Source organism: Rhamphochromis sp. 'chilingali' (genome assembly GCF_963969265.1).
Source record: "Rhamphochromis sp. 'chilingali' genome assembly, chromosome: 14".
Classification (NCBI taxonomy): Eukaryota; Metazoa; Chordata; class Actinopteri; order Cichliformes; family Cichlidae; genus Rhamphochromis; species Rhamphochromis sp. 'chilingali'.
In genome coordinates this window covers 21,167,801-21,181,222 of record NC_137941.1, presented here as the reverse complement: position 1 = coordinate 21,181,222, position 13,422 = coordinate 21,167,801, and the positions used below count along the sequence as shown (strand labels likewise).

At 44.9% G+C, this 13,422-nt stretch overlaps 2 protein-coding genes across 13 annotated transcripts in view; one reads left to right on the top strand and one right to left on the bottom strand.

Moving 5' to 3' along the window:
* Nucleotides 1-13,347, bottom strand: part of nxpe3 (neurexophilin and PC-esterase domain family, member 3) — a 13,852-nt gene extending 505 nt beyond the window's left edge. Inside the window, exons 1-8 of one of the 12 annotated variants that reach the window (XM_080902156.1) lie at nt 13,164-13,347; nt 11,352-11,421; nt 4,337-4,408; nt 3,909-4,071; nt 1,901-2,673; nt 1,347-1,414; nt 1,038-1,259; nt 1-956 (exon numbers count right to left, since the gene is read on the bottom strand). The exon at nt 1-956 is cut by the window's left edge and continues 505 nt beyond it. In XM_080902156.1, the coding sequence (XP_080758282.1) occupies nt 394-956; nt 1,038-1,259; nt 1,347-1,414; nt 1,901-2,673; nt 3,909-4,001 (1,719 nt within the window). In that variant the 5' untranslated portion in view covers nt 4,002-4,071; nt 4,337-4,408; nt 11,352-11,421; nt 13,164-13,347 and the 3' untranslated portion in view covers nt 1-393. Of the gene's footprint in view, nt 957-1,037; nt 1,260-1,346; nt 1,415-1,900; nt 2,674-3,908; nt 4,072-4,336; nt 4,409-5,891; nt 6,012-11,351; nt 11,422-12,601; nt 12,855-13,163 lie in introns of those variants that run through there. The other 11 variants (XM_080902155.1, XM_080902158.1, XM_080902148.1 and 8 more) reach the window with 11 other exon arrangements.
* On the top strand, nt 6,202-11,344 carry LOC308409415 (uncharacterized protein). The gene is made up of 2 exons (XM_080902147.1): nt 6,202-6,601; nt 6,644-11,344. The coding sequence occupies exons 1-2, from the start codon at nt 6,344-6,346 to the stop codon at nt 8,714-8,716; spliced, it is 2,331 nt and encodes a 776-aa protein (XP_080758273.1). The 5' UTR covers nt 6,202-6,343; the 3' UTR covers nt 8,717-11,344.
* Nucleotides 13,348-13,422: the final 75 nt, after the last annotated feature.

The following is a 13,422-nucleotide window of genomic DNA, read 5'->3' as shown; positions in this document are numbered from 1 at the left end:
ATCTACGGTTTGATTTCTTTGCATGTGTGGACTGGAATGGTTGTTGACCAACATCTGGTGATTACCTTTAGAAACACATTTACTTAGAAAATTGATGATGTGTTCAACAATTATTTGAACCACTCTGTACATTAAAATAATGCACATGAACAAAACTTTGGTAATACCAAAAGATGAGAATTAACAATCATTGTGCCAAAGTCTTTGGAAATCAGAGTAAAACATGTTTTGTAGGAATTAAAAAAAAAAAAAAAGCAGGAAAGCAAATCTTCAGTATTTGAAGAGTTTGTGTTTTAGAAAAATATATGAGTTCTTATGAACCCAAACAAAAATGTGTTTGAAACTGACGGATGGATTCACACATCACATTTAACAATATATCCACTATCATCACTATTTCTGGCTTTTTTTCCTCTCGGGGCAAATATAAGATAAAAGCATGTCTATCATTTGCTTGACGATAGGTGGAGGAGGATGGAGGGCATGAGGTAAATGGTGAGCTAAAGTCATTTGCCAGGCATCCACCACCAGAACGTTCAGCCCCTTGAACATGGTCCTGAGCACCTGATCGAGCTGCTGGGAGTACCAGTCGCTGTTGTAAAGGCTCACCTCCTGATCCAGGGCTTGAAGATTGGCTGAGCGGATCACTATTAGCGTCCCTGGCGCTCGGTCTATAAGTCTCACCAGTGCCTGTCGAATGTGCCGAAGACGCCGTATGTATATGTCCACAGGAAAGGTGCTGAAGTGGGACCAGATGCTGAGGACCACAACCACGTTAGGGCCCCCAGAGAGGCCGTCAAGCTCATTCGAAACGTACCGCAACTCGCTGGACATGACGGTAGAGAAGCGGATTGGAGGGCCGTGGCAGCGGTACTTCAAGAGAATATTATGTGTGCTGTCCACCGCCATGAGCGGTCCGACCTTTTTGGGATTGTATAGGTTGAACTCCTTTAATTCTGGATGAGATGGAATAAATGAAAGTTACAGTGGGTAGTGTAAGTGTCTATAAAATGAAATAAAAGGACAAAACCGCTCACCTGGTACAAAACCAATGAGATACTCGAACCACTGTCTCACAGTAGAGTCTCCGTACATGTTGATCACCTTGTTCTTCAAACACTGTACAGCTGCTGATGATTTGTTGAACTGACGCATTGTAAATCCATCTAATGGCCTCCAGGAGTCCATGTAGTAATATCCAGATGTTTCTAGCTGAATATGTTCTGGTTTAGCTGTGCTGTTTTCTTCCTCCACTTTATCTGAGAGGAAGTAAAGAATGCTGAAGACAAAATTCATTTTTAGATCACAGCAGGTGCTACAAATGTTCCTCTCCCACAGTACCGTACCTTTCTGTGGCAGCACGTTGATTTTATCAGGTCCTGAAGTGTGTATGTAAACTTTGAGATTTACACCACTAGGACAGATGGAAAAAAATGAATGTTAAAAAATAATGTCACATTTCCTACTAATATCTTGGTCGAGTTGCTAAGGCATAAACTCATCTTTAAAAGTCAGATAACAACTGAGTGCTGTTTTAGCTATTTTCGTATGTATAGATATACCAGAGAACTATTATCAGATCACCAATAACAAATCTGCTGCAAGATTTGAGCTGCTAATGATGTCACCAGGGGGGAGGTAATGGTGCGCATTTCCACAATATTAAGGCCTTATTTTTAAACAGCTGGCACTAATGTGTTGCCCATCTTACACACAATGTGTGCAGCATGGGAAGAAAATAATCTATACTGCAGATGGTTTTATTTTAATGGTTTCTGACTGCAGACACTCATTGTTTGTGGGTTTTTTATGAATTAAGAAAAATAGGAAATCTCACCACACTTATCCTTTAACAGTAGATACAGTAAATAAGCATCCAAATCCTACAAAGCATACAAACCTTTTGAATAACAGCGCTTCCTTGTTGGTGATGAGGTTTTTCAAGTAGCCTCCCTTAGCATGGTTGATTCTGGTGTCACAGCTGAGCACCTTGGGCTTGTAGCAGTACCAGGGCTCGCCTGTGTGAAGGTCTGTGTAGTTGCAAAGAGGCTGATGGTTGGTAGGCAAGCACAGGTTGCACACAGTAGTTTCTGACAAAAGGCCTAAACGGAACACGCTCTTAAAAAACACCCGATCGGCCCGTTCCTCCCTGAGTCGTCGCAGCACAGCGACGGCCTCACTGGAGTGCACCAACATGACTTCAACCTGTGCAGAGCCCACCCACAGGAGTGGGAACAGAGCAGAATAAAATCCATTCTTGTGGTCAACCACCTGCCCAACCACGGCCGCTCCAAGCTCCGGAGAGTGCAGCCTGGCCAGAAGGAAATCCCCGCCGTAGCGTTTAGGGCGACCCTGGAAGTCGTGCATCTGGATGAGGGCCTCTAGCTGATCGCCCACGTGCCACTCCCTTCCTTCTTTAGTGGGAAGTATTGCGAACAGGCTGTGGACAGGGTCGCTCGTCTGCCTCAGGGTGGTTGGTCCAGAGTGAGGCGGAGGGCTGGGCCAGCTGATGAGTTCCAACAGGTACCGCTCCTCAAGTTCATCCTCAGGGGAGGGTTTCTGGCCCACATGGGTACAGTAGGTGTGGTTGTGATAGAAAGGAGACACACTGAGGGATGAATGGATCCTGCTCTGCAGTTGGTAGAAAGATGAAATCGCTTGGCAGTTCCACTTCTGAAAAGAAGAAGGGTAACTGAATGAATTTTAGAGGATACCACACTATGGGTTGTAGAATATTGCAGGAATAATTCAAGAGGAACTGCACAGATGCCAAGATAAAGATCACTGGTTAGAAGAAGTCCTACTCAGCCTGTGAAAGCAGTTTGATGCGGACAGGACTGAGAATAACAGAGCTGAAGGTTGCTCATAGGCAAATAATTTCCACATACTCAATATTACATTTTGGGAAACGTAAGATCGGGTATGATTGGAGCTCTTTACGACCCTTACAAAGGACTAAAATACAAAATATCTTAACTTTTGCTGCCATTAAATTGACTTGCCAACTTCTAATAACCATGCTTCAATCCTCTTAATCCATGAACCAAGCAGCAACATGAAAAATTAAGCCATTAGTGCCAAAAATCTAAGTTTCTCCATCCCCACAGACCCCCAGAGCAAAATGACCAACAAGTGAAAGTTGCTATTACATTCATGTGTTTTGTTTGTTTGTTTGTTTTTTATGTTCACACATATGGATTTTGTTAAAGCTTAAAGATTTGACCCCTACTAATTAAAGTCCACACATTTGACTGCTCAGCTGAGTTTGTACTACTGGTTCCCCCTTCTGGCAAAAGACAAGGCCTGCTGTATGTTGCAGCTTGTCCACGAATTCCAATGAGAAGTGTGTGAATTTCCGATATTTTATTACTCTTGGCACAAATTAGCAGGAATGTGTGTCTGTGCAATCCAGCTGTGGTTTATGTATGCAGCTTGCTAAACTTGGCTGATAACAGATCATTCAGGGTGACCTGAATGCTTCTTATAAGGGATTATATGCAAACTTTTAAGAGTGCAGCTCTGTTTCCTTCAGTAACTCAGGAAGGTCCCTTGTGGTTCAAAAAAGATCACAGAAACAAAAAGTGACAGGCCACAGAGTTGCAAAGCAGGGTCAAAGCGTGCTGACCCAGATAAAAGTCACCAGAGCACTGCAGACTCAAGCACAAAAATTGTGCCCCACAATCATTATGGTATTATGGCAGCTCCTTAATGCATACCCAATCCACTATTTTTGTCCATATACTCTGTTTTAGGAGTTCCCGACTGATTTCTGCAATAATATAAAAACAATGAAAAATTTGCCTGCTATGTGAATAAATCAAAAATCTTTTGAGACTTTTCATAACTGTCAAAAATGAAAAGAAAAAGCATGAGTTAAAGCTCACGGGTAGTTTCACTTCTCTCCTCACCTCTACTGTGTGGATGTTCCGCAGCAGGAAGATGATGCCAGACAGTGTGAGGAAGAGGAAAATCGGGGTATATTTGGACAGATTATGGCACATGGTGACCCTCTTCTAAATCCCATGATCACACTCTGCTGTCACCAGGACGACATAATGTCATTCCAACCTGCTGTCAACGAGAAGGACATTTTATATATATGTGTGTGTGTGTGTGTGACAGATGTTCTGTTCTTCGTTATGCAGTTAACCATCTTCTCTGTGTGTCATACAGAAGTAAATAAAAATATAAGAATTCCTTTTTCAAAACAGCATGAAAAAAGCATTTGTCCCCTTCCTGATTTCTTTTTTTGTGGCATATTTATCACACTTACATGTTTTAGATCAGAAAAAAGTAATATTAGACAAAGATATCAGTCCTGCGACTGACTGGTGACCTGCACAGGAGGTGTCCTGCCCTATGACATCTGGGATATCCTCCAGTCCTCCTTGACCCTGATAAGGATAAGCTGAAGAGAAAGGATGCATGGATGGACAAAGATACCTCGAATAAATGCAAAATGCACAAAAGTATTAAGGGACAAAAGCTATTCAAACCTATCTGGCCCTATGTAATATTGTAATAACTGGCAGTGAGTCTTTCACTGTGGAGGAATTTTGGTCCACTCTTGTTAAACTTTAGTTTTAGGGTTGAACTGAAGGCTCGACATTCACTTTCAGGATGTTCTGGTAGAGAGCAAAATTCCATCTGTGAAGGCATGTCATCCAGATCCAGAAGAAACAAAGCAACCCCAGACCATCACACAACTAGCATTACCATGTTTGACTGCTGGCAGTGTTGGGGAGTAACGGAATACGTGTACCGGCGTTACGTATTTCAAAATATGAGTAACTGTATTCCGTTACAGTTACCGTTTAAAGAGGCGGTATTCAGAATACGATTACTTTGTTAAAATAAAGGGATTACACAGCGTTCTTTTCCTGTTTCATATGTTAGGCTATGCCCACTCTATTTTTGGTAACTCCACGCCGGTGGAAACCCAAACAAAACGAGGCTCTTTGTTTCAATCTCGCGGCCCACGTCATCTCTGCTTGCTTACATATTTCCCATTCTTTAGATAGTTGTTGGAGGTGATCGCTGTTTTGTCAGATGACTTTGGGGCCAGTCAGTACCATCATGTCAGCCCTCAAAAGCACACAAAAGTTAGTCTTTTTTGTCCCGGTCTTGGTCTCGGTCTTGGTCTCGTCTCGACTTGGTCTTGGTCTTGTCTTGGTCTCGATACCCTCTGGTCTTGGTCTTGTCTTGGTCTCGGATTAGGCAGTCTTGACTACAAGTCTAACAAAAAGTAAAGCTATTTTACGACTCCGACACGAATTACATATTATCCAGGGGTCCCTTTACCACGGTTCGGAGCCGCGGAACAGTTTTCTATACAAGATCGCTGCAAAAAGTGCAGCCTTACCTAATGTCCATCCTACTATTACTCATCTAGTTGGTATTGGCGAGTAACCTTCAGTAATAGTAATAAATCACAGAGCAAAAACACATTCATGTAGTTGCAAAAAGTTTGATAATATGTTAAGTAATGTTATATACCTATGTGGTATGTGACTTTTGTTGCCATGATGCCAGGTCTCTCTTGGAAATGAGATTTTTAATCTCAATGAGATTTTTTACCTGGATCAATTGTCACGGTTCTGGGTCCATCGGACCCAGTAGTTTGAGTTTTATTATGTTTTGGTTTTAGTTTGCATCAGGGATTGTTTTCTTGTTCTCTTGTAGTGTTGATTATGATGATGTTTATTATTTGAGTTTCATGTTTCTGTGGTGTTTAGGATTTGTTCTTCAGTTGTGTCTGCTTAGTATTTGTCTAGCTCCATGTGCCATTTTCTGTCTGTCTCTCTATGTCGAGTTTGTGTCTTAGTGTGATGGTTGCTTGTTCCTGTTTTATTGTGATGGTCTGCGTCTCATGTGAGTGTGTTCAGTTTTACCTTTGTCTCGTCTTGTTGATTATTCCCAGCTGTGTTTCCACCCTGCTTCATCTGTGTGTTTCCCTGCAGTCTACCATCATCTGTTTCCGCCCGCTCTCATTCATGTCCAGGTTCGTGTTCTATAGTTAGTTTGTTCCCAGTTTAGTTTAGTCATTCCCACTCCCTTTCAACATGTAAATTAATCAGAATGTTTTTTTGTATGTAATTTGTATAGTATATTTTTTTTCTCTCATTTCTTTTCTAAATGTACTTGTATATTGTTCACATGTTGAAATAAATTACCAACCAATCAATCAATCAATCAATCAATCATTGCTCTGTTCGCCGTTTGTCCATTTCCTTTTTGTGTTTAATAAACCACCCTCACACCCATACAAGTGCCTGCGTTTGGATCCTCCTTTATTTTCCACACGGCTCATCTCACTCGCCGTGACAGTACGGACCAGCCAGATATGGATCCAGCGGCATTCACCCCACCCACAGAGCTTCGAAAGCTCATAACGGACTCTGTGTCAAAACTAATCAACCTGTGGCTCAAGCATGAGGGAGAAGCATTTCTCTACGTTCTGGAAGTCAGGCTGCAACAACTTATCACGGATTATCCCTGGCTATTGGACTCACTGCACCCTCTGGTACAAAACTTCATTCTCCACGAACTTCACCTACACCCACCAGCCGCTATCGCTTCCCAACCCAGCCGGACGCCGGAGGTTTTGCCCGGCCCGCCGGAGGTTTTGCCCGGCCCGCCGGAGGTTTTGCCCGGGAGGAAGCGACGATCGCGCCGTCGGCGCGTCGCCCCACAGCTGGAGAATAGGACTTCAGAACTGCCGGCTGTGGTGAGTGGAAAAGACGCTCTGTCTGTTTCACCAGTTCATATGACTGTTTATACCGGGGCTGTGTTCGTTGACTCAGCTGCTCAGCCGGTAGCTCGGTTAGCTGCCCAGCAGTCGCTAACCCAGTCAGCCACTCAATCATCACCTCCATTACAGTCACAGTCAGACCCAGTAGACGCCATGTTACAGTCCATAGCCCAGTCAATAGCCCAGTTGGCAAGAGATTCATCAGCCTTATCAGTTCAGCCAGCCACTCCACCTGTTACTACTTCGCTACCTGTAGCTCAGTTACCACCAGTTCAGCAGCCTGCCCACTCATTTACCCAGCCTTTATCCTCACAGCCTCATTACAAGCAGGGAACACACTCCACACAAACTTTTGCTGGTTCATTTAAGCTGGCCATCTCAGAGACAGTTGCTCCCTCTAGGGCCTCCCCAGAAGCTGGGTGTCAGTCACCAGCCAACTCTGGACCCCTAGAGGTCAAGACACCAGCACCAGCAGCCTCACCGGAGAACTCACCTGAACAGTCTCGGCTCTCAGCACCCCCTGAGAGCTCAAGTGAGTTCACCCGTCCGCCTCAGTCCTCTGCTGAGTGTATTGGGGAACACTTCCAGCCCTCTGAGGACTGTATCCCACTGTTGCTGCCTGAGTCTAGCCACGGTGCTGCTCAGTCCCAGCCAGTGTCCACCCTGGCAGAGGTCTCCGTACCTGCTGCTTCAGAGACTGCTTTCACTGGAGGGCCTGAGGAGCCCGTCCAGTCTCAAGTCATGTTAGCTGGGGGTTCAGGTGAACCCAGCCAGCGTCCTGCCTCGTCGGCTGGAGGGCCTGAGGAGCCCGGCCAGCCTCAAGTGTCGTCTGCTGGGGGTTTAGGAGAACCCAGCCAGCCTCAAGCGTCGTCTGCTGGGGGTTTAGGAGAACCCAGCCAGCCTCAAGCGTCGTCTGCTGGGGGTTTAGGAGAACCCAGCCAGCCTCAAGCGTCGTCTGCTGGGGGTTTAGGAGAACCCAGCCAGCCTCAAGCGTCGTCTGCTGGGGGTTTAGGAGAACCCAGCCAGCCTCAAGCGTCGTCTGCTGGGGGTTTAGGAGAACCCAGCCAGCCTCAAGCGTCGTCTGCTGGGGGTTTAGGAGAACCCAGCCAGCCTCAAGCCACGTCTGCTGGAGGGCCCGAGGAGCCCGTCCAGCCTCAAGCCACGTCTGCTGGAGGGCCCGAGGAGCCCGTCCAGCCTCAAGCCACGTCTGCTGGAGGGCCCGAGGAGCCCACCCAGCACATCCTCACATCTGCTGGTGGTCCTGGAGGACCCAGCCAGCACATCTCCACATCACCTCCTGCAGCATCACCGCCGTCAGGTTCCGCAGCCGTCCCGCTGCCGTCAGGTTCCGCAGCCGTCCCGCTGCCGTCTTCATCATCTTCGCCTGGTCCAGCCTCCGTGTCTTCATCATCTTCGCTTGGTCCAGCCTCTGCTTCGTCCTCGTCTGGTCCTGCCTCGTCTGGTCCTGCCTCGTCTGGTCCTGTGGTTGCCACGCCGCCGTCGGTGCCAGCTCGACCCGTTCCGCCTCGCCTCTGCCGGCCGTTTTCCGGGCCTCTAAGATGGCGTCATGGCCTTCGGGGACTGCCTCCGGAAGGTGTTCGTCGTCGCCGCCGCTGGCATCGCGGCCGCCCTCCGGACCTGCTCGGTGGCCGCCACTGCCTTCCACGTGGTCGGCCTCCGGAACTGTTTGCCCGCCGTTGCCGTCCGCACGGTCGGCCCCCGGACCTACTTCCTCGCCGCTGTTGCTGCACGCACGGTCGGCCTCCGGAACTGTTTGCCCGTCACCACCGTTGCCGTGTGCACGGTCGGCCTCCTGAACTGTTTGCCTGTCGCCGCCGTTGCTGTGTGCAGGGTCGGCCCCCTGAACTGTTTGCCTGTCGCCGCCGTTGCTGTGTGCAGGGTCGGCCCCCTGAACTGTTTCGGCTATTGTGTTGTCGGCCCCCGGACTTTACTGTGGACTCGTGAATGGTCTTGTTTTGTGTTGGCCTGTTTTTGGTTTATTCTGGTCTCTTGTGCTCCTTGTTTTTTTGTTTCGGACCCTCCTTCCTGGACCCCCTCCGCCCGCCCTGGCTTGGTGCTTTGTGCTTTTTTGTTTGGGGCTGTCGGGAGCCAGCCCTTAGAGGGGGGGTACTGTCACGGTTCTGGGTCCGTCGGACCCAGTAGTTTGAGTTTTATTATGTTTTGGTTTTAGTTTGCATCAGGGATTGTTTTCTTGTTCTCTTGTAGTGTTGATTATGATGATGTTTATTATTTGAGTTTCATGTTTCTGTGGTGTTTAGGATTTGTTCTTCAGTTGTGTCTGCTTAGTATTTGTCTAGCTCCATGTGCCATTTTCTGTCTGTCTCTCTATGTCGAGTTTGTGTCTTAGTGTGATGGTTGCTTGTTCCTGTTTTATTGTGATGGTCTGCGTCTCATGTGAGTAGGGCTGCCACAAACGATTATTTTGATAGTCGACTAGTCAGCGATTACTTTTGCGATTAGTCGACTAATCAGATCATCATCCATTGAACATACAGCATACAGCTTATTGCACCAGCAGCATCTGCTCTTATATAACTATCATTAGCTTTCAGCTTTAAGTGTTTAAGGTATGTGCTAACTTAAAAAAAGACAAGATGATAGTTTATTAAATTTTAATGACATTTGCAGAGTGTTTCGGTGGAGTTTAATAAACTCCTTGCTATCTAAAATATAACAGGACACCGGAGTAAATTCTCCAGCATCTCACACTTCTGATGATCAGCTGTCTGCTTGACGTTTATTCAGCTGTGTAAAAACTATAACTTTAATCTCATCCAAACCGATTTACTCAGGAACAAATAAAACACTGAAAAAAGCCAAACAACATTTTGAAGTTATCTAAGTGACTTATATATCATGTTTAACCTGAGTAGTGAAAGACGGCGGTGGGTTTGAAAACGATCTGCCGGGAGTCCGGTGTTCTCACGGCTCTAGTTAGCCTAGCCCCCGGCTAGCTATCGAGCTAGTGGGTAACAGATGCCTCCGAAAACGTCGGAGCGCTTTTGAAAATATGTGGTGTCTTGATAAACTGAGCAGATATTTGAGGTTTACACAGCTACATTCTCGCCTGAAAATATGTTAAACGTTTATTTTGTGACCCAGAAAGAATAATAAGAATAATATTAAAACTAACCAGCTGCCGCCATTGTTGGAAACTAAGCAGGGCCGCGATGGGCCGCGCTATGAATTCTGGGACACAGTTTCTTCTTCTTCGGGGTTTAACGGCAGCTGGCATCCTTGGACATGCAGTGCTGCCATCTTCTGTTTCAGTCCATTATTACACTCTTAAATCCTACTACTGATTCCTGCGTCTTTTGTGATCTTACAAAGCTTCAAACGACGCGTCGACTATTAAATTAGTCGTCGACGATTTTGATAGTCGACGTAATCGTGACTAGTCGACTAATCGTGGCAGCCCTACATGTGAGTGTGTTCAGTTTTACCTTTGTCTCGTCTTGTTGATTATTCCCAGCTGTGTTTCCACCCTGCTTCATCTGTGTGTTTCCCTGCAGTCTACCATCATCTGTTTCCGCCCGCTCTCATTCATGTCCAGGTTCATGTTCTATAGTTAGTTTGTTCCCAGTTTAGTTTAGTCATTGCTCCGTTCGCCGTTTGTCCATTTCCTTTTTGTGTTTAATAAACCACCCTCACACCCATACAAGTGCTTGCGTTTGGATCCTCCTTTATTTTCCACACGGCTCATCTCACTCGCCGTGACATCAATAAAGGATTAATAAAATAATAAAAGTAATCCAAAGTATTCAGAATACATTACTCAATGAGAGTACATTACAAAATACATTTTGGGGCATGTATTCTGTAATCTGTAGTGGAATACATTTTAAAAGTAACCTTCCTAACACTGACTGCTGGTATGATGTTCTTTTTATGAAATGCTATAGTTTTTCACTGTGGTTTCCACTGTGGGGCAGAAAACTCCAGCATATTCTGTTCTCTTCTAATCAGACAAATAAGACAATAACTCTCTGTGAACAGTATTTCTTATAACTCAGCAGTATAATGCATCATAAAACAATGTCATTCATTCACAACAAGTCAGCAGTTTAATGTCATGCAAATCAGTTTAACTAATGCAATAGTTATCAGCTTCTTCTAATTCAGGAGAATAATGCAAACTAATCTACATAATAATTCACAATCTTTAATTCGGGGTATAACATGGCATAAAATAACACTACAATCCAACAATGGCAAAAGATGCAACACTGTAACACTGTAACAAAGTCAAACCAGGATGCATGTGTGGGAATAAAGAAAAATATTTTACTGCTACATATAGCTTTCATCATTATCATTGCATTAAAACGTTCATTAAAGCTACTGGCATTACATTAAAACTTCTATTACAGGTGCGGCTATAACCATTTTATACACACATTGCAGATGTGCTCATGAAGAGTTGATGCTCAGTCTATTTAAGGGTTTTAAGCTAAGTTTGGCGCGATGTCGCGACGATCCCTGGTGTAAGTGACTTGGAGCAACAGAAGGTTAAAAAGGCATACATGCTCACAAACACAAATGATTTAAAGATAGGCCTGGAATTCATTTAGCTTCTTACCGCATTTGAGTTTGCCTAGTAACAGGTGACAGAAGAAGAGTCAAGAAGAGTGCAAGCCCACAGGAACCATCTGGAGGGTGAAACAAATTGCCATGTATGGAAGAACGTGATAGAAAAAGGAACTTCTCTGTCTATAATCCAGTTTTGAGTTCCCTCCCCAGACGCCTTAACGCCCACTCACATCCTGGGCCATCTGATCTCAGGAATTTGCATGATAAGGTGGGGCCAGGTTTCACAATGAACTCACCGGAAACTCTGGCTGATTGGGACCCACACCCAGTTTCACACCTTGGCTCAGGCGATTAGAGGATCATCAGGGGTCCTTTTGTCCCTCTGTGGGGGGATACTCCCACTAGGTTTATATCTGGGACTCTCCACCATTTGACCTTAGAACTGAAGAAGCTTCTCGGATGAGAGGTGAAACGTCTTCAAGTAACTTAAAGAAGTCCAGACGCTTTTCTTTGCAAGCTCCTTTGACTACGATGACCTGGATGACTGAGAACCTTCACAGACAACTTCTCTGTCTGTTTTTAGCTTTTTAATTGACCATTTACTGTAACTGATGCATGTCATATTCTTGTTAACGCATGAAGGGGCAGAACCCTGATGAATTAAAAGCAGTCTGAAGTGTATTTTTGGGTGAAGATCTATGCTGATGTGTTGCAGTGTACATCTTCCCACGCGTGTGTTCAATAAAATCAATGTTTGACTGCACTCTTCTGGGCCAGTGTTGGTTTGTTCTTATCCTCAATATTTAGAATTTGGGACACATGCTTAATGCATGCTCAATCATCCAGGTAAGTAAATCCCTCAAAGTTGATTCTGTTCATCCGAATGTAGCTTTTTCAGTGGGATAAACATTTCGTCACTCATCCAAGTGACTTCTTCAGTCTCAGCTTACTGGAGGTTTCCCCAATCTTATAAACAGTACATTTGCACAATGACTGAAACTAGCAACACTGAAGGAACAATGGGCTGGGAGGTCAGTTCCTTTATCATTAATATGCAAATTCCCATGACCATTGATCAACAACCACTGATCAATCACAGCATTGTAAGAGGGTGAAATTAAACCGGGAAATCAAACCGACAAAGTGTATCAAGAAACCAGCAACTCTAGAAAGGAAGCCCTTCAAAAAGAGACCTTTAGAGTCTATCAAAACTAGAAACAAAACCAAAATACTACAGTAAAACTAAAGCTCATTATATTATAAAATAGAAAATACAAGACCACAAAAATAACAACTTACAACAAAGAAAACCACGAAGTAGAAACTTCAACATCCAGTTAGCAGCAGTCAGAATTTGGCGTACTAATATGGCTGCCATGGCAGAAGTGAGGCCAACTGACAGCCAATTGAAAAGCTTCACGCAAAACTTTAAGACGTTTCATCCAATCTCTCTCTCTCTCTTTCTTAAAATCTATGTTTCTTAACATAAACATAGATTTTAAAAAATGGATGCTAATCTGTTGACAGAACAATAGCTGTGAATTAGTCCACATCAAGGTTATTGCTCTTTTTAACCTAAAAAAAAAATACAACCCACATTTCTGCGCTGACATGAGCACTTCTAGCAGATAAGGCGTCCTGTCTCTCTGTAGTAATAGTCGGTGATAATGATTAGCGGCTCTTATTCTGGGTTAGGATGAAGCTCATCTCCATCTTGTAAGAGATGGAAATTTCTGTTTATATTATTCCTATTATTCAGCAGCTTTTGTCACACGAACCGCTGCGACGACGCCAACAAAGACACCGCAGATTTCCGCATATTCAGAACAAATGTTTGCTCATTTGTGCGCGCCGTACTTACACGTTACAGAGCCCCACCATGTCCGATCCCTGAAGCAGGATGAGGAGGATGGTAGCAGAAGAGCAATGTGGGCTTTAAGATAAGGCGATTTCCACTGGTCATCGCTCACGAGAGGGGAGGAGGATAGTATGTCCACGGTGGGTTGAGCTGTTACAGCGGATGCGCTTTCTGGCGTAACCCCACAGAGAACACTGCGGTCAAGTGAGCCCTCACTTAGGAAGTCACAGTCAAGCTAGCCGCTCCGCCAGCCGCACCGAAA

Excerpts from the sequence above, each read along its gene's own strand:
- LOC308409415 (XM_080902147.1), top strand. The coding sequence starts at position 6,344 with ATGGATCCAGCGGCATTCACCCCACCCACAGAGCTTCGAAAGCTCATA. Across the intron at positions 6,602-6,643 it reads AACCCAGCCGGACGCCGGAG|GTTTTGCCCGGGAGGAAGCG; the intron begins GTTTTGCCCGGC and ends GGCCCGCCGGAG.